Source organism: Ursus americanus, chromosome 4, assembly GCF_024610735.1.
Source record: "Ursus americanus isolate L20-20 chromosome 4, mUrsAme1.1.p, whole genome shotgun sequence".
NCBI classification, from domain to species: domain Eukaryota; kingdom Metazoa; phylum Chordata; class Mammalia; order Carnivora; family Ursidae; genus Ursus; species Ursus americanus.
Window position 1 is genome coordinate 29659080 of NC_142130.1, and position 25866 is coordinate 29684945.

The 25866-nt window shown below is 54.6% G+C and overlaps 2 protein-coding genes across 2 annotated transcripts; both read right to left on the reverse strand.

Moving 5' to 3' along the window:
- Positions 1–608: 608 nt before the first annotated feature.
- On the reverse strand, positions 609–9166 carry CPN2 (carboxypeptidase N subunit 2). Its single transcript, XM_045812632.2, has 2 exons — positions 9086–9166; positions 609–2506 (listed from the first exon to the last, which is right to left on the reverse strand). Exon 2 carries the CDS (start codon positions 2501–2503, stop codon positions 860–862), a length of 1644 nt encoding a protein of 547 aa, XP_045668588.2. The 5' UTR covers positions 2504–2506; positions 9086–9166; the 3' UTR covers positions 609–859.
- A 2681-nt stretch (positions 9167–11847) lies between these two features.
- On the reverse strand, positions 11848–25139 carry LRRC15 (leucine rich repeat containing 15). The gene is made up of 2 exons (XM_045812731.2): positions 25064–25139; positions 11848–17351 (listed from the first exon to the last, which is right to left on the reverse strand). The coding sequence occupies exons 1-2, from the start codon at positions 25137–25139 to the stop codon at positions 15595–15597; spliced, it is 1833 nt and encodes a 610-aa protein (XP_045668687.2). The 3' UTR covers positions 11848–15594.
- Between the last annotated feature and the right edge of the window lie 727 nt (positions 25140–25866).

A 25866-nucleotide genomic window follows, 5' to 3' on the forward strand; every position in this document is an offset into this window, starting at 1 on the left:
GGGAGGCCGAACAGCAGATCCCTGGGGGGTCCTGGCATGGAAGGGGCGGCTGGGAGACCGAGGGAGTGGTCAGGGCATGAGAGAGTGATGTACCGCAAACCAAAGGAGAACCATCGCAGGGAGCGAGAGCAGCCGCCGAGTCAGAAGCTGTCAGAGAGCTGAGAGCTGAAGCATCTCCATGCCCGCTGCCCAGCTCACTGCCCCTCCCCACTCCCTGCCCAGGGAGCAGCCTTGTCAGCTGGACGGTGGAGGGGGCGGGGGGCTTAGCCTGGGGAGGGTCCAAAGGGCTGCTGTTTACCTGTTCACATCTGAGACCCCATTCATCCTGGTGTCCCCTGGCCGCAGCGCTAGAGGTGGTCCTGAATGACACAAGCACCACCCCCCTCACCAGTCAGACCTCTGCCCCTCGTTCCTTCTGCTCACCTCTGTTTCTACCACCTCCTTTGTTTTTCTCTATATCAATTGAAAACAAATTTCCAGGGAGAGAGATCGAAAGGGACATTTGGCCTTTGAGCTGGAAGTCCAAAGAGGACCTGGGCTGGCGGTGCCTGAGGCTCGGAACCTCAGGGCGGATGGGAGTGGAGCGGGTATTAGATCATCAAGAAACACCAGGGAGAATGTTCTTTTATTCTCCAGACCGTGGTGCAGCTTTAACGGCTGTTTTGCAAAGCTTAAGGAAGGCCCAGGTCGGGCTCAGTAACAGAAGAGGAGGAGGCCACCACGCCACCGCCTCTTCCTGGGAGACGCAGCTCTGTCCCTGGCATTTGCAAAAGCAAGGCTTTGGCTCCCCTTCTCTCCTCTGGCCTGGCCGGGCCCCAGAGGCCACCTAGGCAGGCTCCCGGCTCCGCACGCCCCGTGCCTAGTGCCCCCCCGGCCGAGTCTCGATAGCCACCGTGAGCCTCAGGGAGCCGCAGGTCGACTTCAAGTCCCAGTGCTGGCTGGTGTTGTACGTCAGTCCCGGGGGGCCCGACCCCGGCCTGGGAGACAGCTGCACGTTCAGCCAGCGACACTGGGCCTCGTCACAGGCGAGCACCACGGTACCCTCGGGGTTGCTGTAGGTGCAGCGGCTCCAGACCGCCCTCTCCTCCGCGGCCAGATCCCAGGCGTCCCCGGGCTCCCTGTCCTCCAGCCCCGGGGCCTGGAAGCCCAGGCGGTCCCGGGTGACGGGACACACCAGCTGCTCCTCCTTTAAGGCGGGCAGCAGCTGGCCCTTCAGGTAGGCGGGGCCGGCGCAGTAGGTCTGCATGTTGAAGAGCCGGTCGCTGTACTGGTACAGCCAGCTGAAGAGATAGGCCAGGTGGCAGTCGCACTGCCAGGGGTTGCCGTGCAGGGCCAGGTTGAACAGGTTGTAGTTGGTGTCGAAGATGCCCTCGGGGAGCGTGGTCAGGAGGTTCCGGGAGAGGCTGAGCAGCTCCAGCTTGGACAGGTTCTGGAAGAGGGCGGGGTGCAAGGCGGTCAGGTTGTTGCTGCCCAAGTAGAGCTTGACCAGCCCCTCTAGGTCTCGGAAGACGCCGGCCGGCAGGTGGGTGAGGGCGTTGTGCGAGAGCGTCAGCGAACTGAGGCTCGACAGGTTGGCAAAGGCGCCCTCGCTGACCGCCTCCAGCTGGTTGTAGGACAGAGACAGGCCGAGCAGGCCCGGGGTAGCGGCGAAGAGGCCGGCGGGCAGCCCCCGCAGCGAGTTTCCCTGCAGGTTCAGGAAGGTCAGGTTGCCCAGGGAGGAGAAGACGGACAGGGGCAGGTGGCTGATGGCGTTGCGCTGCAGCCACAGCTTCTCCAGCCGGATGAGCCCTGAGAACAGTCCGGGGGGCAGCTCCGAGATCGAGTTGCCGTCCAGGAAGAGCTCCCGCAGGCCGCCCAGCTTGCCGAACACGCCGTGGGGCAGGCCGGAGAGCGCGTTGTTGCTTAGCCGCAGGGTCTGCAGGCTGCCCAGGGGGTCGAACAGCTCCTCGGGCAACCGGGCCAGCAGGTTCTGAGCAAGGTTGAGGGTCTTCAGACTCCTCAGAGGCCGGAAGAGCCTCCCAGGCAGGCTCTGGAGCTGGTTGCCCTGCAGCTGGAGAGACTCCAGGGCGTCCATCTGGTGGAAGAGGCTGTCGGGCAGCGCCTCCAGCTTGTTGAAGTTGAGGGTGAACTTGCCCAGCGAGGTCAGGTTGGAGAAGGTGTCGCTGCTGAGGTTGGAAAAGGAGCCGCCAGTGATCTCCAGGTCCTCCAGCCTGGGCAGCCCCCCGAAGGCGTCGGGCCCGAAGTGCTGCAGCTGCGTGTTAAGGAAGACCACCTTGGTCAGGTTGGGGCTGCCGCTGAAGGCCCTGGCGCCCACCGTGCTGAGCGACGTCTCTACGAAGACGATGTCGGTGGCATGCGGCGGGATGTCCTGCGGGATGGCGGCCAGCCCCTCATCGGAGCAGAAGACCTCCCGGATGAAGCAGTCGCAGCCCACAGGGCAGGGCCGGCACGGCTGGGCCAGGAGCAGGAGGCAGGCCCAGCGCAGCCAGGCCCCGGGCAGCATCTCCTGATGCCAGCAGGAAGAGAGAACAGAGGTGACGCCTTTATCAAGGGCAGTGCAGCACAGCGGCCAGCGCCCGGCAGGCAGGGGGGCAGCCAGGAGACAGGGATTAACTCCACCAGGGCGGCCACCCATTGGGACAGTGTGTGTTTATAGTGGTCGTTTTCATACTGCCTCACGGCAGCCTTGCAAGGTCCGTGGGACCTGGGTTTGGCCCTCCTGACAGGGTGTCACGGGGCCTGTCCACAGCCAGCCAGCAGGTTAGTGGCAGGACCAAGACCCAGGTCTCCTGGACTTCCCATGTACTTTCCAGGTGGGGAGAAAGGATGGAAGTGAGTTAAAAGGCATGGAAGAGAGGGGAAGGAGGAGACTGTGGGTATCATGGAATTTTTAAGGTAATGTGTAAAATCTGGGCAGGTGATTAGTGTGCTGGGAATTTTTAACCCATAACTCTCCCTGGGTTTCCAAATCTCAGCCCCTTGCAGAGCTAAGGATGAGGAGACTTTACCGTCTGCTCTTGTATGTCTGCTGGGGGTGAGAGCAGCTGCAGGGACAAGATGGGTTCTTTTTTTTTTTTTTTTTTTTAGTATTATGTATTTATCTGACACAGAGAGAGAGCACGCAAGCAGCCAGAGTGGTAAGCAGAGGGAGAGGGAGCCTGATGTAAGACTCCAACCCAGGACCCCAGGATCAAGACCTGAGCCAAAAGCGGGACACCCAACCGACTGAGCCACCCAGGTGTCCTGATAAGAAGGGCTCTTATCTTGAAGGAGTCGCCTGCTCCTTGCTACTGCCACCAGATGAGCTCCTCCTGCCCCTCCCCCAGCACCTTGGAGCCCACGGAACTTTCCAATGTTGTGTGGACAGGAGGATCCCAGATGCAGGAATTCCACAGACCAGTAGATTTTTGGGTTTTGGGTTTTGTTTTAAATAAGGTAAGAGGCCCGAGCTTTTAGTTAACTAAAAAAAATGGTTTCAAATGCCAGCATCCAACCCCAGGTCACTAACTGGTGCTGCCGCTCACAGGTGTGTTTTATGGTTCAGTCTTTTTTCTGTATGCACCACTAGCCAGCATGTAAACACTGAGAAATCTCACATTAAAATGTCCAGATTTCAGGATGATTTAGGAGCCGTGGGCTCACATTCCCACATGACAAGGCCAAATGGAATTGGGGCTTAGTTGCCCCATTGGTGGGGGAGGGTGTGCACCCCCCAGGCCGCTACTGCTCCAACCCAGGGCCTGTAGCAGGGCAAGTTCCATGAGTTCGAATACCGGCTCCACCACATTCTAGCTCATTCTAGCTCTGTGACCTTGGGCGTGTTACTTAACCCAGCTGTGCTTCACTTTCCTTATGTGTAAAATAAGGATAGTGCCTACCAGGTCAGGGTAATTGTGAGGATTGAATGAGAAAACGTCGCCAAAATTTTAGGTCAGTGTCTGACGTAGAGTGAGAAATTAATAAATTATCTTAGTTATTGTTAAAGGTTGTAAGTCACCATTGAAACAGAAAGGTTATTTGAACACCAAAAAAGTAGGACAAACGGGATGCCCGTTAGACAGACTACATTGGCTTTACCAGAAAAAGACGGATGGAAGGAAGGAAGGAAGGAAGGAAGGAAGGAAGGAAGGAAGGAAGGAAGGAAGGAAAGAAGGAAGGAAGGAAAGAAGGAAGGAAGGAAGGAAGGAAGGAAGGAAGGAAGGAAGGAAGGAAAGAAGGAAGGAAGGAAGGAAGGAAGGAAGGAAGGAAGGAAGGAAGGAAGGAAAGGAGGAGAGACAGAGAGAGGAAGGAAGAAAAGAGAGAGGGGGGAAGGAAGAAAGGAAGAGAGACAGAAAGAAAAAAACCAGTGAACAACATAATCCTAATTTTTCTCAATTATCTGTCCCTAGTAAGCAATCACAACCATGTTGGGGTATCTTGGCCCCGCAGCCCTCTCCGCTGGCTGCCTCTCTGCTGCTCTCTGCTGGCCGCCTCCTCCCCCCACGATTCCAGTTCAGGCCTAAGGGCTCCCCGTAGGCAAACACAGTGCTTACAAAATCTTCCTGTACCTTCCTCCCATTCAGACACTCAATAGTTCAGTTTTTCCAGGAATTTTTCTACCTGATCAATAGGAAGGGACCATTTCTCCCACAGAAAGTGCATGCCTCCCTCGAGCCTCCTCTGTTCTCGCCTCGATGCTGAGTACGCCCCAGGAGGTGGCGCGGTGGGGGGCTCTCATCGTAACTGCACCTGCCTGCCGCTCAGGACATGAGTTTGTGTCTTCTACATACAACCTCAAGAGCGTAGAGTCTGGTGCTAAAGCTGAACTCTGTAACCACTTGCCTCGGGGTTGTAGAACCAGGGGGCACACACGTGTCTGAGGCTTGTTACCGATAAGAAGAGGGCTTTGGCTGCAGAAGGATGAGGTGGCCATTGGCTCAGCCCCACCTGCCAGCTGGGCTGCCACTGGGGATCGAAACCCTTAGGGGTCCTGACAGAAGCCTTCCCTGACCCCAGGAATAAGATGCCTGGTGGTATCCTCCTCAATCTCGACAGCTAGCATAGTTCCCCGAAATGATGGCTCTTCGTGGCTGTCCTTGTCGTGAGAAGATGGGTGTGCTCATCTCTGTGCTCGGCGTCCGGCACAGTGCTGACCTACCGTGGGCTTGGTTGGGCTTGGTCGAACTGAACTCTCACAGCGGGTATGAGCAGCGTGGGAGGCAGGGCTGCCTTTCTGTAGCTAGCAGGGTTCAAGCCCCAGTGAGTGATCCCCAGCCAGACCGTGAGAGTGGCCTCGAATCCTCCTCCGGAGAGTAAGAGGAAGCAATTTTTATTTTAAACATGACATAATGCATAAGAATGCATAATGAGCCAGTCCCCTTCCTTGCTCACCCCTTTGGTCCTTGGTTCTCAAAGGCAGTTTCCAGAAAAGCTTTCACTAGAATGGATGTGAGGGCCCTAGAGCGAACATATACAAGGGACCTCACCTACTGTCTGTCCCCACATGCCTAAGGGCATGCACTGCTGTGACTTGGTCAGTCGAGGGAAGATAGACCTGGGGAGGCAACCCACACGAGCCCTGGCTCCTGGGTACCTGAAACAGGATTGAAAATGGGGGCATAGGGGCGCCTGGGTGGCACAGCGGTTAAGCGTCTGCCTTCGGCTCAGGGCGTGATCCCGGCGTTATGGGATCGAGCCCCACATCCGGCTCCTCCGCTATGAGCCTTCTTCTTCCTCTCCCACTCCCCCTGCTTGTGTTCCCTCTCTTGCTGGCTGTCTCTATCTCTGTCAAATAAATAAAATCTTTAAAAAAAAAGAAAAAAAGAAAATGGGGGCATAGCCTCCGGATGGCTATGTCCCTTTGATTGTGCAAACTTCTCACCCCTTGGAGGTGTCAAGGTGGGAAGAGGACCAAAACAGGGCCTCTGAAGTTCAGGAAAGAAAGAGCCCCAGTCTGTGGGATTGGAGGAAACGGGATGGTACTCACCGTAAGGGTGTGGAACACTGACCATGTCCCAACTATGCACTCCCAGCCCAAGACTCATTCTCACATCACTCTAGAATGGCTAAGAGTTTGTGCTCTGGAGTCAGAGCGTATGGGTACAAATCCTGTCTCTATCCCTCGTTAGCTGTGTGGTCTTGGCTGAATTGCTTAGCCTCTCTGTGCTTCAATTTCCTTATCTTCAAACCAGCAAGCTTCAATACGACCTTCCTCATGGGGTCGTTCTGAGCACTGAATGAGAAAATGTGTTGAAAGCTGCAAACCCAGAGCCTGGCCCACGGTGAGCGTTCAGCAACAGAGCAGTAATGACCCTGATTATGCTGGACCAGCCCCAGCTTCGCTCTAAAGTTGTCACAGAGGTTAGCTATGGAAAACCTGATGAGATCATCCAACCACCCCATTTATGGGCCAGCACATTGTCTTTCTACAGCGCTTTCTCTAGCTCTTTCCTTCCAGCCAAGGGAAGCGTGGAACTGTTTTGCCTTTGGATAGAGGAGCACAGATTCTGATGGCTGTGGCTAGGACACCCTGGACGTGGGCCCCTTTCCCAAGTGCCTGCAACAGCAGGTCACTGGGGGCTCTGGAGATGGGAAGTGCCCCTGCCTGGGCACTGTGGAGGCTGGCACTAGCAGGGACTGTGGGACAGCAGCCAGAAGATTCCTGCTTCTCATCTGAGAAACCACCTCTGCATTTCTGCAGAGACCAGCGCATGGCCACAAAAAATGTTCCATGCTTCCAGCAAGCCAGGGAAATCTGGCTCTGGTGGGGGCGGGGAGGGAGTTGACTGGTTGCAAATGGACTTTTTCCTCTTCTTAAATTGCTTTTGGGTTGATACATTTCTGTGTGTGCCACAAGCCAGTCTGTCATCCACCACACAGCCAACCCTCACTCCTTCCAGAGGGTGACGGGAGCCCAGAGTCCCGGCCCCAAACCGTCAGGGGACTGCTGCTCTGCTCGGGGACGGCTACATTGCCGTCTGCATTGCCAGCAGGGCCGGATTCTGCCCCTTGGGCCCCAGCACATCTGACAGCAGGAAGAGGGGCTTCAGGGGTTCATCTAGAGCCCCTGACGGCTTCATCCGGGTCCCCCGGGAAGTCCTGCTGCTCCCTACACCCCGTCTTCTTTCCTGGGCTCCTGTCTCTTCCCCCCCACCCCAACCCACCAGCTGGCCCTCCCCCACCTGCTGCCCACTGTGTCCCAGGCAGTGAAGTAACCCCTTGGCACCTGGTGTCTGTGTTTGTAAATTGAGAACAATCACGATAGTTAAGCTACCACCTAAATTACAGCTTTGTTAGAATTGTGGTAATTAGCTGAGATAACTGGCATTGAGCTTGTGATATGGCGATATAGTAAGAAATATATATTAGGTCTTTGTCTTGGCTCCTGCCACAGAGCCCCCAAAAGCCTTGAAATCTCCTGAGAGGTAACAGAGGGGCGTCTTTTGTTATCCATAATAAGACCCTTTCGACCCATTCGTTTATATTTACGAAGTGGCTCTCGATGGGCCCCTAGATAAGCTTCCGATTATACGCAAAATATGTGCAGTGGTTATCTCTGAAAAACAGAATTGTGGGTGATTTTATTTTTTCCTTTTGTTTTATCATATATTTTCTACAGTTTCTAAAAAAAATAAACAGGTCGCTTTTGTCATAAGGTCGAAAGTTATAAAAAGGCAGATAGTCATGTAAAACACACAGCCCCGTTCCAAACACATACGCGGGCCGCCTGGACTGCACCCCTCCCTTGCAGTTACATCGCAAAGGCTCAGAAGAGCTTGTCTCCCAGCTGCCCTGGTGGGGGACAGCATAATGAAATAAGAGAAGCTGTGGGGTGCCTGGGTGGCTCAGTCGGTTAAGCATCTGCCTTCAGCTCAGGTCACGATCCCGGGGTCCTGGGATCGAGCCCCGCGTCAGGTTCCTTGCTCAGTGGGGAGCTTGCTTCTCCCTCTCCCTCTGGCCGTCACCCCTGCTTATGCACGTGCTCTCTCTGTCTCTCTCTCAAATAAATAAATAAGATCTTAAAAAAATAAAAAAGAAGCTGTGAACTGAGCACTGTCCTTTCTTCAAATGCTTCCCACAGGGGGCCACCTCTAACTCCCGCTTACACAGCCCTTTCCTCTCTAGAATTCCCCGACGCCTCCCCAAGTTACCCACACCCCAGGCCCGAGCATGTCACACCTTCCCCCAGGAAGCCATCCCTGACTATGGCCCCCACAGGTCACTCCCTGCCCTCAGTTGAATGCTTGGGTCCTTCCGCTCTAACTTCAGCTGCACCTGTCTGTGAGTTTCCGGGGGCTGGGGATGCCGCCCGCAGCATGTCTTACTGGGCCATGCACCCCACCAGCCCAGAGCTGAGCGCAGAGCAGCTGTGACCGAATGCGTGTGTGGCTGTTGGTCCCCTGTGTATCATGTTGTATGTTTCTTGTGCTTAGCGGAGTGGGGAAGCCCTTGGAGCAGGGCTGCGTCCTGGGTTCAAATTCTGATACCACTACCTACAGGCTGTGTGGGCTTGGGCAGTTCCCTCCTTCTCTCTAAGTCTCCATTTTCCCATGCATGAGTGTAAACTCATCCCTTAGGGTTAAAATTAGTACCCAACTGGACAATATATATGCCTACATTAGATAGTAAATACAACACATTTAACACAATGCCTGGCAAATAGTAAGTGTTGGATAAAAAGTAGCCACATACAGATGTTATTCCTAGAGTGACTATATCAGCAAAACCAGGACTCAAAGGGGAGCCACAGGATGGCAGGAACAAGGCATAAATGGAACCAGGCAAACTTGGACATACAGTCATCCTGCTTATCCCCACCATTCCTATGCGCTCCCAGGTCGCATAAAGAGACAGAGAGAGGACAGGGACCAGGTCACCTTTATCTCAGGACCCCCTGCCACCGCCTGCTTCCTGCCCCAGGCCAGCACCACCGTGGCTGGGGGCTGCGGGGCCTTCTCCTCCCATGGCAGAGGACACGGATGGTGTATCCTGCTCGGAGCTGGGGACAGGCTCTGACCCTGGGAGATGTGACCTGGCCCTCTCCTGCCCCGCAGCTGGAACCGAGGCCAGATTCCTCCCCCCGCTGCACAGACCCCAGGAGACCTACCGCGAGGGGCTGAGAGGACGCGAAAGCCGCCCTGGCTCTTCCTAGGAAGCAGAAGTGTGTCTGGTGTGGTCTATGGTCACTGTGAACCCAGCAGCCCCAGCGCTGATCAAAGTTCCAGGCAGTGGTTCCTCCCCTCACGTGGACTAAGTGTTCCCGGAATGTCACCAGGGTCACAGGCCAGGAGAGGAGAATCTGGGGCAAAGCCTCTGAAGAGTAACAAAATGACCCTGAACTGTTCCCATGGACAGACTCCCCGCCGAGGCCAAACTCCAGCTAAGATCACAGGCCTGGCACCTTTAGGGCCCCAGGGCATCCACCAGGCCCTAGAAAGTTTCCAGTAGTCTGATCCAGGGGTGAGGACTGGGGCCAGGGGTCCATGCTTACATCCCCTTCCGGTTGAAAGGCCGGGCTGGTGCTGGGAGCCTGGCAGGTGAACAGCTGGCCATAGACACCTGCTTGGCTCTCAACACCAGGAGGATTCTAAGAGGGCTGTGGGCTTGCACCTTGGTGCATTGGTTAGTTTCAGAAACTAACTTTCTAAACCCTTTCTGAATTAAGAGGGGAGATGATGGAAGGAGGTGAATTTTGGTCCAATATGGAGAGGCACATTTTCACCATAGGGCTAGCCAAGGATGAAAGAAGTTGCTTGGAAAAGAGTGGTTTTCCTGGGGTGCCTTGGTGGCTCAGTCGGTAATGTGTCTGCCTTCGCACAGGTCTTGACCCCAGCATCCTGGGATCGAGCCCAGCCAACATCGGGCTCTCTGCTCATCAGCGAGCCTGCTTCTTCCTCCCCCTCTGCCTGCTTGTGTTTTCTCTCTGTGTCAAATAAATAAATAAATAAATAAATAAATAAATAAATAAAATCTTTTAAAAAAATAGTGGTTTTCCTGTCTGGAGATGTTCATCCAGGGGCTCAGAATGAGGTAACGAGTGTGTGTGCGGGGCGCCTGGGTGGCTCAGTTGTTAAGCATCTGCCTTCCGCTCAGGGCATGTTCCCAGGGTCCTGGGATCGAGCCCCACATCAGGCTCCCTACTCCGCTGGGAGCCTGCTTCTTCCTCTCCCACTCCCCCTGCTTGTGTTCCCTCTCTCGCTGGCTGTCTCTCTCTGTCAAATATATAAATAAAATCTTTAAAAAAACCCAAACAAACACAAATTAGACTGATGGCTTTAAAACTTGTTGCATGGTATTAATATCTATCTCACTCTTTTTCATGACTTAGCTAATATTTCTTGGGCATGTGAGCAGATTTCATCAGCTAAATCACAGAGTTCTGATAGAGGGTAGCAAGGAAACAATTTTCAATGGAGACATAGTACTTCCTCACACTTCGGCAGAGGAACATGGGAGCATGTCGGGGGGAAGAAGGGCTAGAAACAGAATGCACCCTGCCCTCCACGCCAGCCAGGCTGGCAGGGGCAGGATGGTATACTCGAGGAACGGCCAGGGGCCATGGGCTGAGGGAAGGGGGCACATCTCTGGAGGAGGCCCACAGCCAGGCTAGGGGAACAGCCCAAACTGCCCTGAGCTCCGAGTGGTTTCTTAAGATACTAACACTCGCCTCTAGAGAGAGCTTGTCTATTTGTCAATGTCATGGTGAACCAGAGAAACTGGGCATTCGGTGGATACGGGTTTGAATCCTTGTTCTTCAACTAACTAACCAGTCCTTACACAAATTATTTAATCTCTACAAGTCTTTGCCTGCCCATCCGTGGAATGGGTGTTGCAGAGGGCCAGCCTCTGTGTGTGTGTGTGTGCACCCACACGCACACATGAGCACACGTGCATACACACACATATGAAATCAAACTCCAGATAGGAGCAGCTGGCAGAATCTTGGGCGTATGTGCGCATGTGTGGCGGGGAGATTTGCATTAAAAACCCTAGGGACCTTCTGAGAAATGGGATGAGGACTCTAACCCCTTTTCCCATTAGCCAAAACTCCAGAAACCTGTCTGAGCGGACGGGTTCAGTGGTTAGGGAAGGACGACAGGCCCTGCACACTATTGACCTCTGTTTGGGCCCAGCTTCCCGGGACAAGCTTACACCTGGCAGAGAGGATCTAAGAGCTAAAAGAGCCCAGGAGAATACAGTTTGAAGCTCCTATCCTGGGCACAGCAGTGGGAAACAGGAACAGCAGAGAAGATCATCTCCCTCTCAAGCACTATGCCGGCAGCGATGGCAGCCCCTTGGAGACCTGAAAAAGTCCTGGGGAGAGCTGGACACTTTGGAGGGAGTCACCTTCCCTCAGATGGTTTCTTCTGAGAGCCTGGGACGCACCAAGCCTGGTGCTAGGCACTGACAGGAACGGTGCGCTGTGCAGGAAGAGTCCCACCTTCCTGCGTGCATGCGTGCGTGCGTGTGCGTGCGCTTGTGCGTGTGTGCGCGTGCGCGTACAGGTTACAGGCATGCCTTTCCAGTGACGCAGAAGAACCCCCAGTCTGCGAGTCTGGAGACCTGCTGCAGTGCGAGCTCAGGCATTAGCTCACTAGGGGACACAAGGAAATTCATTTCCCGCCGAGATCTCACTTCCTTCATCTAGAAAATACGTTGAACCTATTCTTAAGGCTCCTTCCAGCCACGGGGGCCTAGAGATACTGTTTGTTATTCCATTTATGTTCCCCACTCACTTTCCAAAGGCTTTTTCCCGGTTCAGAATCTATTCTCCATGAGCGTCTGTCTGCGTCAGCCTCCCACGCATGAACAAGAGTGGCATCAACAGGTGTGAGATTCCTTAGCCAAGACGCCATGGAGCGCACACGGTCCTGTGTATACCGTTTATTGTTGATTCTGTACACCACATTTGTTATAGCCAGCATCCGGCAAAGACGGACCCCCAACCCTGCCCACCAGGGCTCACACTCTATAAAACCCTGGGGGCCTAGAAATCTCTAAAGGCATCACCAAGCCCCTGGGACTATTTGCAATGATTCTCTAAGCGAGGCAACGTGATCTAGTTTGGAAGCAGCATGAAGGCAACAGGTGGGTGAGGATGATCTCTCCTTAGGTGAAGGAGAGGGCACAGCTGGCAGAAGTTTGGCCTGGAGAAGCACCCGCCCCCTTCTCTGAACCCCTGTGATGGCTTCCTCCCCGAGCCCACCACCCACCACCTCCCCAACAGCCCGGCTTCCGTTCTGACTGCAGGATCTGTGGGCTGAACTCTGTGAGTGGTTTGTGGCTAAAGGCTTGGACACAGCCAGTGTCTGGTTACCAGCTCTAGCTATCTAGTTATCTCTAGCAGTCTGCTCTCCATCAGCTTCCTGAGGGTGGGAACAGATGACTGAAAATGCTCTTTTTCTTCAGCGGATGGGTGAGCTGAATGTTCTCCTGTATTGACAAAGGTTTTGATCCACACGGTAGCAAGTGAGGCTCCCATGGCTGAGACTGTGGGAAGCAACAGGAAAGTGACTCCCGTTTTCTTCACAGATGAAAGCCCAGGACAGGCCATGAGGTCTTGTACAAAGTGTGAAGACAGAAAGAAAACCCATGACCCACTGAATAATGTTGCAGAGGAAAGAGTGAGTTTAGACCCATTTCCAGGGGATAACAGTAGTACCCACGCACACAGGTGTCGTCAGGCTTAAAAAGGAAATGTTTGTTCGGTGCTTTAAAGGGTATCTACACACAGTAAGCATTTTTGAAAAACAGCAGTTCTAACTGGCTTTTATTCTCTTTCCTCCAACATGGACCCTTCACTCCAAATGGAGGCTGCTGGTCCTGGCGAGGTGACCTAGGAGCCAGTGAACAAATGGGGAAATGAAAGTGGATTCTGTGCCCTACCTCAACTTGGGGGACCCAGCAGCTCACTCCAGCCCTGAGAAGTGAGCAAATGCAATGTGTTGTTGGAAAGAAAACTCTATTCAGCTTTTCTGGTAGCTCCCTGACCAGACAACAGGGTTCAGACAGGCCAAAAGGCCTGTCATGGAAGAGGAGACCCAATGGCTCCATCCAATCCACTCCAATGGGAGAAAGGAACAGGCAAGCTCAGAGGTCAGGTAAAGGGTTCACCAGCCCCACCCGGGGGGTGCTCCTGCATGGAGACATCTGAGGACACCTGCCCTCAGGCCAGCCTTTGGCCTGGGGAAACATGTTGCTAACCCGGCCCGGAAGAAAGGAGCTCCACTGTCATGGCCAATGCCAGAACTATCCAAGGGTTCTGGGTTCAGAACGGCAGGACACACTGGGTGAAAAGGACTCCTTCGTCACCTCTCTGCCATCCCTGGCCCACTTGCACCCTTGCACGATGAGACTTTGGAGCCTACCTGTGAGGAGCACCTTGATGATTACAGTGCCAAACCACGCTTCCTGTCTGGAGGAAAGCAAGCCCGGCTTCCCATGGGGGCCCAGGATCAATCGGGCAGGCCACCATCAGTGGAATAATGCCCATGCCCCAAGCTCTGGGCCCACTTCCTTTTGGGCCCTGGCAAGTCTTGGCACATGTCCACCAGTTGCTATAAATATTCTGAAAACATTTTGGAGACCCAGATTTACCTTGGGGTGAAGATGTCTTTTGCCTCTGACAGGCCCCATCTTCCCCAGATTCTCTGGGATAGAGAATAAAAATCATACAGTGTACTGGTTCTTACACACCTCCCATCCTGGACCCATTTTGTTGGGGACCTGTCAGCATCATATCGCTAAGGCCTCGGGGATTTCTTATTTGTCCTGTGGGACAGAGGACATTAGTAAGAGCCAGTCAGGATTTCCAAATCCTTACAGCGCTGGCTGCAGCTCTTTCCTGGGCTGACACAGACACCTGAAACTCTCCATTTCACTGTTATTACTTCTGAACTGATAGACCAGTTGTCCGGACAAAGACATGAGTCGCCATGAACAGAATTCCTTCACCAGCGTGAATACGTGTGTAGCAGGAAGGGTGGGAAAAGTGGGTATTTGTGTGGCTCACACTCAAGGAAGACGATAACCCTGCACCAAAAAACTCAACCCTTAGAAGCAGACCACAGGCAGAAGGAACTCCAGAGAGCCCCCAGACCCAGGGTGACCTATCTGTGTACCCTGGCGTTGCCTCCCGTATGTGAGCATTCTGAATTTCAGTGTCTAGCTGACTGGAACGCTGATGGAGAATTTGACCACACCAGAAGGATTACCAGGTTCCATTACACTTGGCTGTTCCATTGAAGGATCTCATCTCTGAACTATTTCGCTTCCCTCAAATGGAAAGTGAAAATTACAAACAGATAGAGGCAGAGCATGCCCATAAAAGGCCCAGGCAGGAGGGCCTCCGATGAGCAGCAGACAGCTTGCTGGCAGAGAAAGGTGTGTGCCTGCAGGGGCCTCTGCAGCCAAGATGCCTCTGGCCTGGCCCTTCTGGGTGCCTCGGGGTGTGGGGATCTGATAACACCTCCTGTCCAGGCTAGAAGGCACCCATATCATCTCCTCCTGGCGGCTGGGCCTGGGCAAGGGCAGGCTGGCAGGGGCGGTGAGGGGCCATCCTGGCTCATGGGGACCCATCTCCACGAGCCGGTCTTCTCCAGTAAAAGCCCAGGCTGGAGGGTACCAGTGATGTCCTATTTCTTGATCTGGATGCTGATTACACAGGTATGAACTGTCTGTGAAGATCCATCAAATTCTGCATGGTCACGCTCCCACCTTGCTGTACGTGTTATACTTCAATAAAAAGTTAAAAGAGAAAAACCCTAGGGATGAACATAAGGACCGCCCCCAGGTACCAGGGTGCTTTCTCCATCCAGTACTAATAAGCTGATTTTCAAGGTTTTTAGGGGTCAGACATTCGACATGATCTTATTCCTCAAAGGACCAACATTTTCAAAGCAAAATTTGTCGTTTGATTTGTCTTCCTTTTCCAGATACTGCTCCCAGGAGCGATGCTGACAGCAGCTCTCTCTCAGGAACAGAGGGATCTCTTTCACAGCGTCCCGAATCCCAGGTGCTTGTCAGCTCTTAGGAAGCCAGCTGAGCAGGTGGAAGCCTTCTGTGAGGAGAGAACTCACCCTGCCTTCAGGAGCAGAAAATCAAAGGAGACCTTTCATTTGCGGGGACCGGGGAGAGCCATGCCACAGACGGGGGTGGAGCGAAGGAAGGGAAATCAACTTATATCCTACTTGGGAGAGAAGCTGTCCCCGTGGAGAACTATTCCCACAAAGTGAGCAGGCGTGGTAACTGAGTCTACAGAGGCCAGCAGGGCCGTGGGCGCAGGGAAGCTTGTTGGAGGAGAGCTGGTAAGGCTGTGGAGAAGGGCTTTCTCGAATGAAGCCCAGGGATGTGAATTGGAAAACCCACGGGGTTTTTGCCATGGCCATGGTTGGATCTCCCTGGTGGTAAGAAGAAGCCTTGCAATAGGTGGTTCTCCTATAGTTCTCTAGAGGAGAATCAGACAGGTCAGGGAAAGGTGGGGGTGACTTTCTCTCCGGTACCAGCAAGAGGGAGCGAGGGATGGCTCTGTGGACCCAGGGGTGGAGGCGCGATGATGAAACTCCCCGATCTTCCAGTGCTCCCACTCTTCCTCAGCCCTGCCTCCAGCCCACCTCTTCAACACTCATTGGGTGCCTTCATCTGCATCAGGACCGCGTGGTTCCTCTTCTTGCAACAGCAACAGCAGATGCAGGCAACCAGGGAACAGGCCAGGGCAATGATGCCAATGACAATGGCGGCAATGGCCAGCCCACTCTGGGCCTGGGTCATGCCCCACGTGCTACGGTCATCGGTGACCTCGATGGTGGTCAGATCGGTGTAGTCCTCCACGGGGCTGGTGAAGTCAGTCGTGGAGATGGAGGTGGTGTCAGGGTAGCTGGGTGTGTCTGGGTACTGTGGTGTTTCTGGGTAGCTGGGCACCTCGGGGATCACTGGACCCTGGACACTGGGGACAGCGGCATTGACGTTGATGATGATGAGGGACTGGCCTCGGACACTGGGTGGACTGAAACATACCGGGACAGCATCTGTCCCCAACCTGGGCTTGTTGAGTAGGAGCCAGTTGTGGAGCGGAAGGATGTCTGAGTCACACCTCCAGGGGTTGTCATAGAGCCTCAGCTCGCACAGGCTCCCCAGGTGGTCAAAGATGCCCATGGGCAGGTTCTCCAGCTGGTTGTTCTGCAGCTGAATGGTCATGAGGCCATTGACATTGGCGAAGATGTTCCCTGGGAGCTGTCTGAGGCGGTTGTTTTGCAAGGAGATGTTCTGCAAGTTTACCAACATGCGGAAGACGCTCCCGTCCAGCTCTTGCAGTGCGTTCGTGTGGAGGGACAGCTCCCGAAGCTCTGCCAGCCCATTGAAGGCGTCTGGGGAGATGTAGTTGATCTGGTTACGACTGAGGATCAGGACCTGCAGCTGGCGGAGGTTGCTGAAGACGTTGTCAGGTAGAGAAGTGATGTGGTTGTCGTAGAGCCAAAGCTCACGCAGGTTGTGCATCGGCCCAAAGATCCCTGGAGAGAGCTCTTTCAGGGAATTCCCAAAAAGTGTGAGACGGTTGAGCTGGGGCAGCTGCATGAAGATGCCAGGGGGCAACTGGGAGATGTGGTTGTTGGACAGATAGAGCCTCTGGAGGTTACGGTTGTTGTGGAAGAGGCCAGGGGAGAGCATGCCAATCTGGTTCTGCTGTAGGGCCAGCTCCTGGAGGTTTCCACACCCATCAAAAGTGCCCATTGGGATTTCTGAGAGCCTGTTCTCATACAGCCGGAGGACCTGGAGGTTGCCCAGGCGCTGGAAGATCCTGGGCGACAGGTGGGTGAGGCTATTCTTGCCTAGATTGAGCTTGGTGAGGCCCACCAGGTGGTCGAAGACACCGTCAGGGACATATTCCAGGTGGTTGCCGTGCAGCTGCAGCTCTTTGAGGTTGCTGAACTGGGAGAAGTGCGCTGGCTGGATCTGCACCAGCTGGTTGCTGGACAGAAGGAGCGACTCGAGGTTGTTCAGGCCCTGGAAGAGGCCAATCGGCAGAACCTGAAGCTTGTTGTTGGCGAGACTGAGGTAACGCAGTGAGCCGAGGTTGCGGAAGGCGCCGGGCACGATGTGGGACAGCTCATTCTTCTCAATCCTCAGGGCAATGAGGGCCGAGACATTGAGGAATGGGGACTCGGTGAGTTCCGTGATGTGCGTGTTGAGGATCTGCAGGCTCATGGCGTTCCAGGGCAGGGGGGTGGGCACCGCCACGATGCGAGCCCCGGTGCACTCCACCTGGGAGGCCCTGGAGCAGGTGCACTCGCTTGGGCAGCCATAGTAGGCCAGCCCTGCAGTCCAGGCTTGGCAGCCCACCAGCAAAAGAAGATAATATTTCAGTGGCATGGTCTCTGCAAGGGGAGAGAGCACACGTGAGTCAGGGTCCTCTCACCGACACTGCTGTTATTTTTAAGCCAACATCTTTGGTGCCAAACACTGGCTTGCCTTTGACCTCCATTGTCACATACCCCGACTTACGCTACCTATGGTCTGGTCAGCCGGCCTCTTCAACCTTCTCCCCATGCCTTTTCCCAAGCAATTCGCCCCACCCAGAGTACTCTTAGTCCTCATCTAAATCTTTCCAATACTTCCAAGTCCAGCTCAAATGTTGTCACCTCTAGGAAGCTTCCCCAGATACTGTGAGTCAGCATCAGTTAGCCTCCCAGGCAGGTGGTCTTCCCAGTGTCCATTATGGCCATACCACAGCCGGCTCCGTACGCCATTTGTTGTGTTCCTGTGTGTGTCCTTCTCTAGTCAATATGCTTTTCAAGGGCAGGGATGTTCATCTTTCATCCTTATAGGTTCCATAAGGCAGGAACGCTATCTTGTCTGGATACAAAACCCCGAGATCAGATACGTCTGCGTATTCCCCACAGCACCTGAACTTGCTCGTTGAACATGATCTCCTCAGGAGCAACAGGTAGGAAATGAGACCAAATAAATAGGGCCTGCACCTGGGAGAAGATGCCAGGACCACACACTCGGAGGTCTGCTGGGAAAGCAGCAGCAGCCAGCAAAGGTGGGACACACTGCCCATCTGGCAGAAGAGGCAAGCTCAGCTCTTCCCCTGCCTCGGCCCTGCCCAGCACCGCCCTGCCCAGCCCCATCACCGTGACTGACAACCCGGCCCTTCGTGAACCTGCTCACAGGTACTTCACGGAGGCTTAATTCAAACCACCTTCCCAATGACAGAAAATTCTCTTGAGTCCTGTCTCACCGGAAGGGGCTGTTGTAGCTCAGCCAATGTCTGGAATTGGCCTTCTGGGAACTAGTACTAGTTTCCACCAAGAAACATTGAGTGACCTTGAGTAAGTCCCAGAAAACTGAAGAGGCACTTTGAGCTTAAAGGTGGTGGGGCTAGATGTTCCCGCAGGCATGGTGCTAATCTGGGCATGGAGCCAAATTCACGAAAGGTTCAACGTTTGAGGTCAGGGGTGAGGAGAATTATCTATCTACATAATTACAGGTGACGTATACAATGTGGAGGGGACACGAAGCCCTCCCTACATGAGTAGTTAAGAATCACAAACTAGCTGTTTGACCTCGAAGGAAACGTGGAGCCTTCGCGCTCAGCTTCCTCATGTGTTGAGTTGGGATGACAACCTCTGCCCGCCTCCTGAGGCCACTGAGAGGAGCAAACAGGAGAATGGGTGTGAGCGTGCCCCGCAGAGCCCCGGGTGAATGTGTGCGGCCGTTCAAGCTCATCCACAACAAGGACTCTATAGACTCTTGGAGGCAGGAAGGCCTCAAAGTGTTTTTAATCTGGGCGTTCTTACTCAGGGGACTAAGGATTTCTGAGTAGAGCAGCACCTGTAACTTCCGTCTGAGGTTCGAAGGAGACTCCAAATTCCGAAGGGTTAAGAACTGCTGATCCTACATTCCCGCTATTGTATAGGGATGAAGGAAGCAGGGAAACTGAGGCTCAGAGCTTAAAGCCTGGATCTCCAGATTCTTGGGTGAGTACTTTGAGTGTTAATGCAATGCCTCTGCTTTTAATGAGCAAAAATCCTGAGTCAGAAGAAGGAACTTCAAATGATGGTGTATAAGGCATAATGAACTGGCTGGGTGGAGAAGGTATTTCTCTGGCCTCTCTTCCTGAACTCATGGAGTCCTAGCCCTGGCCCATAGCTCAGAATAATCCAGGCTTCCCGACCTGGCCTTAACTCAATGCAGCTTTTTCCTGGCCCTGCCAATAAGCCTGCTCTGAGGACAGAACCCAAGTTCACCCCCATCCACCCAGACCCTCATGTTTTATTTATTCACAGCCATCCAAACCCTGACCTGTTGTAATTTTGCATTAAAAACTTGAATATACATAAAATGATGGAGGAGAGAAAGAATAGTAACTTGGCCAACAGAGTCTAGGTGCAGAGGCATGGGGCCAGATGAAGCTATGGACGCATCTAGAAGGACGATGCTGCATCGACAAAAGTCAGGTCCAGAAACTGAGAGCGGAAAATGAACAGCCTAAACGGGGGCACGGAAAAAGTGACTCAACATCCACCCCAGGAGAAAGACTTAAGGCTTTTTATTGATAGTAACAGAGAAAGGAGACTGCCTAGAAAACGAATGTGATCTTAGCCCACACGGGTAGGAGTTTGAAGAACGGAACAAAGGAGGTGATGGTCTTGCTCTGCCCTGCCCTGATCAGGCCACACCTGCGCCGCTGGGCCCGTCCCACCCTGAACTTCAGGAAGACTGTAACAAACCAGTCTCTTCAAGGCCTGGTAGAGAAGGGTAAGGGGACGGTCAGGGGACCCAGAAACCAGAATATTTGAGCATCCATTGAAGGAACTGTGCATGGATAGCTAGAAAAAAAGCATCTGTGAAGGAAGCATACTAGCACTTTCCAAGGATACATGAAGGACTGCCCTGGGGCTCACTGTGGCTCCAGAGGTCAAAAGTGGTGTGCTGAAGCTATGGGGAAGCAGATTTCAGTTCACTGCCGAAGAGAGCTTGTCGGAATCAGAATGGACAACCCATGGAGGGAGTGAGCTCCCCATCACTGGAAGCATTCAAGCAGTGGCTGAGCAACTGTCTGGAAAGGAAGCTGGACAGAAGATGTCTACACCTGCTGGGTACTGAACTGGATGACCGCTGATGGCCTGTCTACTGCAAGACTTCAGGATTCTAAGGCTGAGTCCCAGAGCAAGGATAGGAGAGCCATCTACTGAGATCATCGTGCCTGTGCTCCCAGGGGTCTGTGTGGGCAGGTGGGACTGTTTGCCCACCCCCTGGTACATGCGTGTGTGAGAGACTTATCCCCTGGACTGACTTTCAAAAGGTGGAGCTTTGGGGCACCTGGGGATGTGCTAGCTGGTACTTATTTATCTTTCACGTCGACTCCTCTGCCCAGCATGCTTCCAAATGGTGCCGTAGCCCAAACGTCAGAGACAAAATGAAGCATCCGTAACGTGGCAAGCCCAAGGCAGTCTCTGTCACATTTCCCCATCTGTCAGCGAGAGTGTGGGATGAGGTGGCCTCCGAGGACCCATACCTTCTCTGTGTCTGCACTCCCCAGCTGGGGCAGGGGGCATCAAGCCAGCCCCGGGGAGGGCTCAGGGCCAGGGGGAGGGTGCCTCAGGGCTTGGGAGGAAGAGAGAAAAGATAATCCCCTGGCGGGAACAGAGCCACTGTTGTTTAAAATGGACCACACTCAGCTTGACAAATATTGCAAGAATTTGCAGATTTCCCTTTTTATAAATCCTTATGTCTGCCGAGTCCACCCCAGCACCACATGCGGCGGTTTCCTGTTTTCCAGCGCTTGTTACCGCCGCGAGGCCCTCCCTGCTCCAAAGGACCTTCGAGGAGCCCACCTCAACCCAGCTGCAGAGCCCTGCGGGCAGGGAGGGGCTGCAGCAGCGGGGCTGGACCGCCGGCCGGCCTGGGATTTTGAGCAAGTGGGGCAGGCATACTCAGCAGCCCGTGGCCCTCAGCAGCCTAATAGCCCACGCTGCCCAGGGCCGCTTGGCAGCCGTGACAAATGCCAGTTAAAGACCCACAAAGCTACCCTAATTATACCCTCCTCCCCTGGGCGGCCAAGCGCGTTCCCCATCACTGCCACAACTCTGTCCAGCCCCTGTCCTAAGAGGAGGGCCAGCCCGGGGTCTGTCGCTGGCCCAGGAATTCAGTGAGCCAAGCGGACAGACAGCTCACCTGCACAGTCCGACGCGGTCCCTCCCCAGGAGTAGAAGCGCTTGGCCCAGGCACTTTGGCTGTGAGTCTCTCCAGCCAGAACTGCCTGTGACTCATGACTGAACACATAATTAGCCTGGAAGCCCTGGGCTTTGTTGGTTGGTGGGTTGGCATTTTTTTGGTTTATTACCGTCATTCACATCCCCTACACATGACGTTCCCTGGGAGGAGATGCCTTCTTATGTCAATGCCATGGAGCAAAGCTTCTGGAAAGAGCCTGGCAGACAGATGTGCCACTCTGGTCTTGACTCTACACTGGAGTGTGAGTTTGCGTAAATTCTCCAGGCCTTAGTTTCCCCTCCTGTAAAGACTCCCACGGGCCCTTGATAGCTCTGATGTCTTCTGAATGGAGACAGAAAGGAAATCTGGCCTGAAGCCCCACCGTTCCCTTCATCCTCACCCATACAGGTCACCCCGAACGGCCAGCAATGCCACCTGGCCTGGCCCCACCTTTGTGCCGAGCCCAGAGGAACTCATACCCATCTACCTCGTTTCAAAAGTTTTCCAGCCAGGGAAAACCCACTCGTTAATCAGTGCATCTTCAAATAGCCAAGAGCCATTTCATGGGATTAGGGGGCGTCTGGTCCTGCCCCCATCCAGTGCACCTGGGGAAGCTGAGGCCCAGAGAGAAGACCTCCCTCCCTGGCCTGTGCCCTCTCCCCAGAGAGGTCTCCCTAAACATAGCTTCATCTGCAGTGACAGGTCGCCCCATCCAGCCAAGGGAGGTGTCAGGCTTGCAGTTGCTGAGGGCTTCTGTCCCACCAGCACCTTCTCTACCCCTCCAGCTAGTATCCGCCTCCATCGAGCTGCCCATCAGTGTTCGGTCCAGCGGGTCCAAAGTCACCGATTGAGAGGCTCAGTGCATCCAGACGTGCCTACCTCACTAAACGGGGGGTACCCACCCTAGACCCCAAATCAGTACATAAAAATCACCTGGAAGATCTTGGGACGCTTGCTTCATAGACCTGACCTTACAGAATTGCAGCCATGAGGATTAAGTGAGTTCTCCCTGCACTTAGAGTCCTTCTTGGCACAATATGAGTACCCAATAAATGTCAACGGCCATTCCTGGTTGCTCTGCTATTGAGTAAAATCAGGATCTCCGGAGGCTCCACCCACAGAGATCCTAATTCCTAGGTCTGGGTGGGCCCAGGACTCTGTTTAACAAATTCCCCAAGCAACTCTGACATAGGTCCCCACCGTCTCCACTCAGAAGCTCCCCTTGGGGTCTAGCCCAGCTGAAACCCATGCTCCTGACCTGTGTCATTTACCGCCAAGAACAGAGAGACTGAACTCAGGGGCAGGGAGGCTGAACGTCCAGCCATGACCTTGCCTAGCAACTTCTACCCATATTTCTTTCCGTGGCCCTTTCTGCAGCCCTGTCAGAAATCTGCGATCGGTGCTAAACTGAAGCCAGCAGTAGAGGCTACTTCCAGGGCTTCGAGCCCAGGGCATCAGCGGTGCAAGGGCCTTTTGAGACTATCCAGTCAAACAAACTGGTTATTTTGTAGATGGGAAAACTAAGGGGCCTAGAGGGAGGAGGACACTGGTCCAAGGTCGTATAGTCAGTTGAAGATTCCTGACACCCAGAGCAGGACTCTACCTAACCATAGAGCTTAGTGAGCTCCTGAATCTTATCGCGAGGCTTCAGGACCTTATCGGCCACATGTCTGGCAGTGGCTGGAAGGGGGGAAAGAGGTGGCTTTGCCCCCTCTGTCCTGAAATGGTCTCAGGCTCACATACAATCCACCCTCCAGCCGCCCAGCATTATTAACCAAGGTCAAGTGCCCCTCCCAGCTGCACAGTGTGGAGGGATGTTCTGCCTTAAAGCTGCTCTGATGTTCGTGATAGCTCAGCGTCACCTGAGTGGCCTGGAAGAGTCGAGGGAAGGAAGAGAAGAGGTTGCCAGAAGGTGTTAATCCCATAATCTCAACACACAGCCCCTTTGGGGATTTACCCGAATTAGGAATGTTCTACCCGAAACACAAAGCATCCTGCAGCCCCAAGGGGAGACCGGCCACACCCTCATTCCCCACTTGGCTCAGTTGTTGACCCCATCTCTCCTGGATCTTCGAAGCCAAAATGTTGTTCATTTGTTTAAAAAGGAAAATGAGTAAGAAAAGCAAGTCCTTTCCAGCCCCAGGCTTAGGGGAGGTAGGGCTTCCTGCAGAGGCCAGAGCAGGGCTGTAATTAGCCTGGCAAAAGCGGCAGGAGATACCTAAAACTTGCCAGCAGAGCGGGGAGAGGCTCCCACTCGGGGCTTGTGTGAGAGAAGCTACAGTCCCCTCCTGGGGCTGACACCTAGGGGACCCCAAACAGAGAGAAATGGATGCACCCCTCCACAAGGCATCTCGGAAGCACTTTCTAAATCCTGTGTCCCCAAAGCCCGAGAGGCCATGAAGCCAGAAGCTACAGTCGTTCCTTCGTGGTCAGGATTCTGGGAAGCAATTTGCCATGTGTAATCACAGCCTCGGGAGTGTTTGCTGGCAGGACTGAGCTTCTCCCCCATCTCTCCCTATTTCTCCACATCTGGATTTACCCCCACCCGCAGCCCCCCCCCCCCAGTTACAGAGCAAGCCCACGGAGTGCCCACTAGCCCTGGGGGAGCCTGGGGTGCCCTGACTTTCTGCCGGGCGTGCTCAGAACGCTCCCCCGGCCCCAACCTCGCTCACAGTCTGGTCTCCTCATGACCGAGCCCGCCTGCTGACACAAGACCACAGGCAAATGGCACTGTCTGGCCCCGAATGTACTCCGGATGTCCGATCAGTGCAGAATGAAAGGAGTGATCGCCGTTAGAGAAGTTCTAAATTCTGGGGGCAGTGGCGCCAACACATCTGGGAGCCGCTGGAGATGGGGACAGAATCCCAGATACTCACAGGGAAGCCGGAGCGTGACAGACGGGCACCCAGCACCTTCAGCCTGAGGGACACCTTCTCCAAGAGCATCGCAGCCTGCCCCGAGCTAACGCATTTGGCCCTGGCTCTCTCACGCTCTGGCATAGGTGGGAAAGCTCTAGGAAAGTTCTGCTTTTTCACAGCTGGTTCCTTGGCCTTGCTTCTGCCTCCACCTTTGAGCAGAGATGCCCAAGAAGCTACCAGAGTCACAATTTTAGACGCACCCCACCCTCATCACAAATCCCTCTGCTGCCCTGACCCCCCTGCTCAGGACCCGCAGCTCTGGCCACACCCAGACACTTCCGGCTGGCCAGAGGGCAAAGCTGCCCAAACGGGGCCCCCTAAGCCACACATGCACTTAGAACCCGAAAGGACTCTGAGTCTACAGCTGAGGCCGCAACTGGAAATCCGAACCAGGCATGCCACATGGGCTGAAGTCACTCTTGCAGCGACTCTAAGTCTGCAAAAAGAGGACAGATGCGTCTTCCGGGAACCCCTCCATGGGTCCCGGACAGACCCACAAGCAGGGCGGGCCACTGGTGGCCACTGCAGTGAGTGCTGGCAGAAAGGAGGTTCAAAGAACCTGAATGTGAGCAAGAGAAGCTCTTCCCCCAGTGGAGCTGGTTCCAGCAAGACGGAAACCCAAGGGTCGCTGGTGTGCTCATTTCGTCAACTTTCAATGCACCTTGCCCCCTGCAGAACGTCTGGTCGGCACCCCCAGATCGACTTCATGGGGCGGTGAGGGTCAGTGGGGCAGGAGGTTGGTCAGGGAGTCTCCGAGGGGGGGCTGGTGGCCCCAGGCTGGCCAGCGTGGCTCCACTTGGCCCCGTCCCGAGAGCATCCCGGGCCCCCACCCCTGCAGCCCTACCCCGGCGCCTCTCCCCGGGCCGCGGGAAGCGGGGTTGAAGGGCGAGCTGGGCGCCGGCCGGCGAGTGGGAGGGAGGGAGGAGGCGGAGGCCGGCGGGCCCACTTACCAGCAGCTGGGCGCCCGCCCGCCGTCGACCAGAGGGAGCGCGAGAGCAGGACGCGGCCGGCTCCCGGCTGCAGCATGAGTGCGCGGGCCGCCACTCGCCCTATTTAAGCGGTCCGGGCGTGAGTCAGCGCCGGGGGCCGTGCCGCGCGGCGGGAGGGGCGGGCGGCCGGACCGGGGGACACGGCCTGTCCGCTCGCCGGCGGGCTGCTCTTCCGCCACGGCTCTTTTTACAGGACACATTTTCCTCTTTCCCCCTTTCCTCCCATGCGCCTTTTGGCGCCAGAAAAGCGCCGTGGCTGGAGAAAAGCGTCGACTCTTCCCTTTTTCTTTCAAACTTTTTATTCGCAAGTAATTTCAAATTTACGGAAACTTGGCAAGAATGATCCAAGGAACACTCTTACTTGCCTACCCCGATTTACCTATTGTTAGCATTTTGGCAAAAGCATTTATTGTAAGTTCCAAAGAAAGAAAAAGTTACCCCCCCAACCACGTTCTGCCTAAAAACAATGTTTCCATTCCCTCCGACAGGGGCCTCTGTTCCCTCCCCGCCCCCTTCCACAGGTGGATGCAGTCAAGGGGCATATTTCAGAATGAGATGCTCCCTGTGCCCTCATCTCCGTGCACTGGAGCCCAATCCCTACTGCCCTAGTGGGGGGACAAGAAACCATTTCTGTTCTTGGTATCACCAAGGGGGCCTGGGGAAGAAGAGAAGGAAGTCGTCGTTGGTGGGGTGATGAGGCTGCCAAACCCCAGCTTTTCCTCCAAGATGCAGCCTCAGGAAGGCAAGAGCTGCACGGGGCTGAG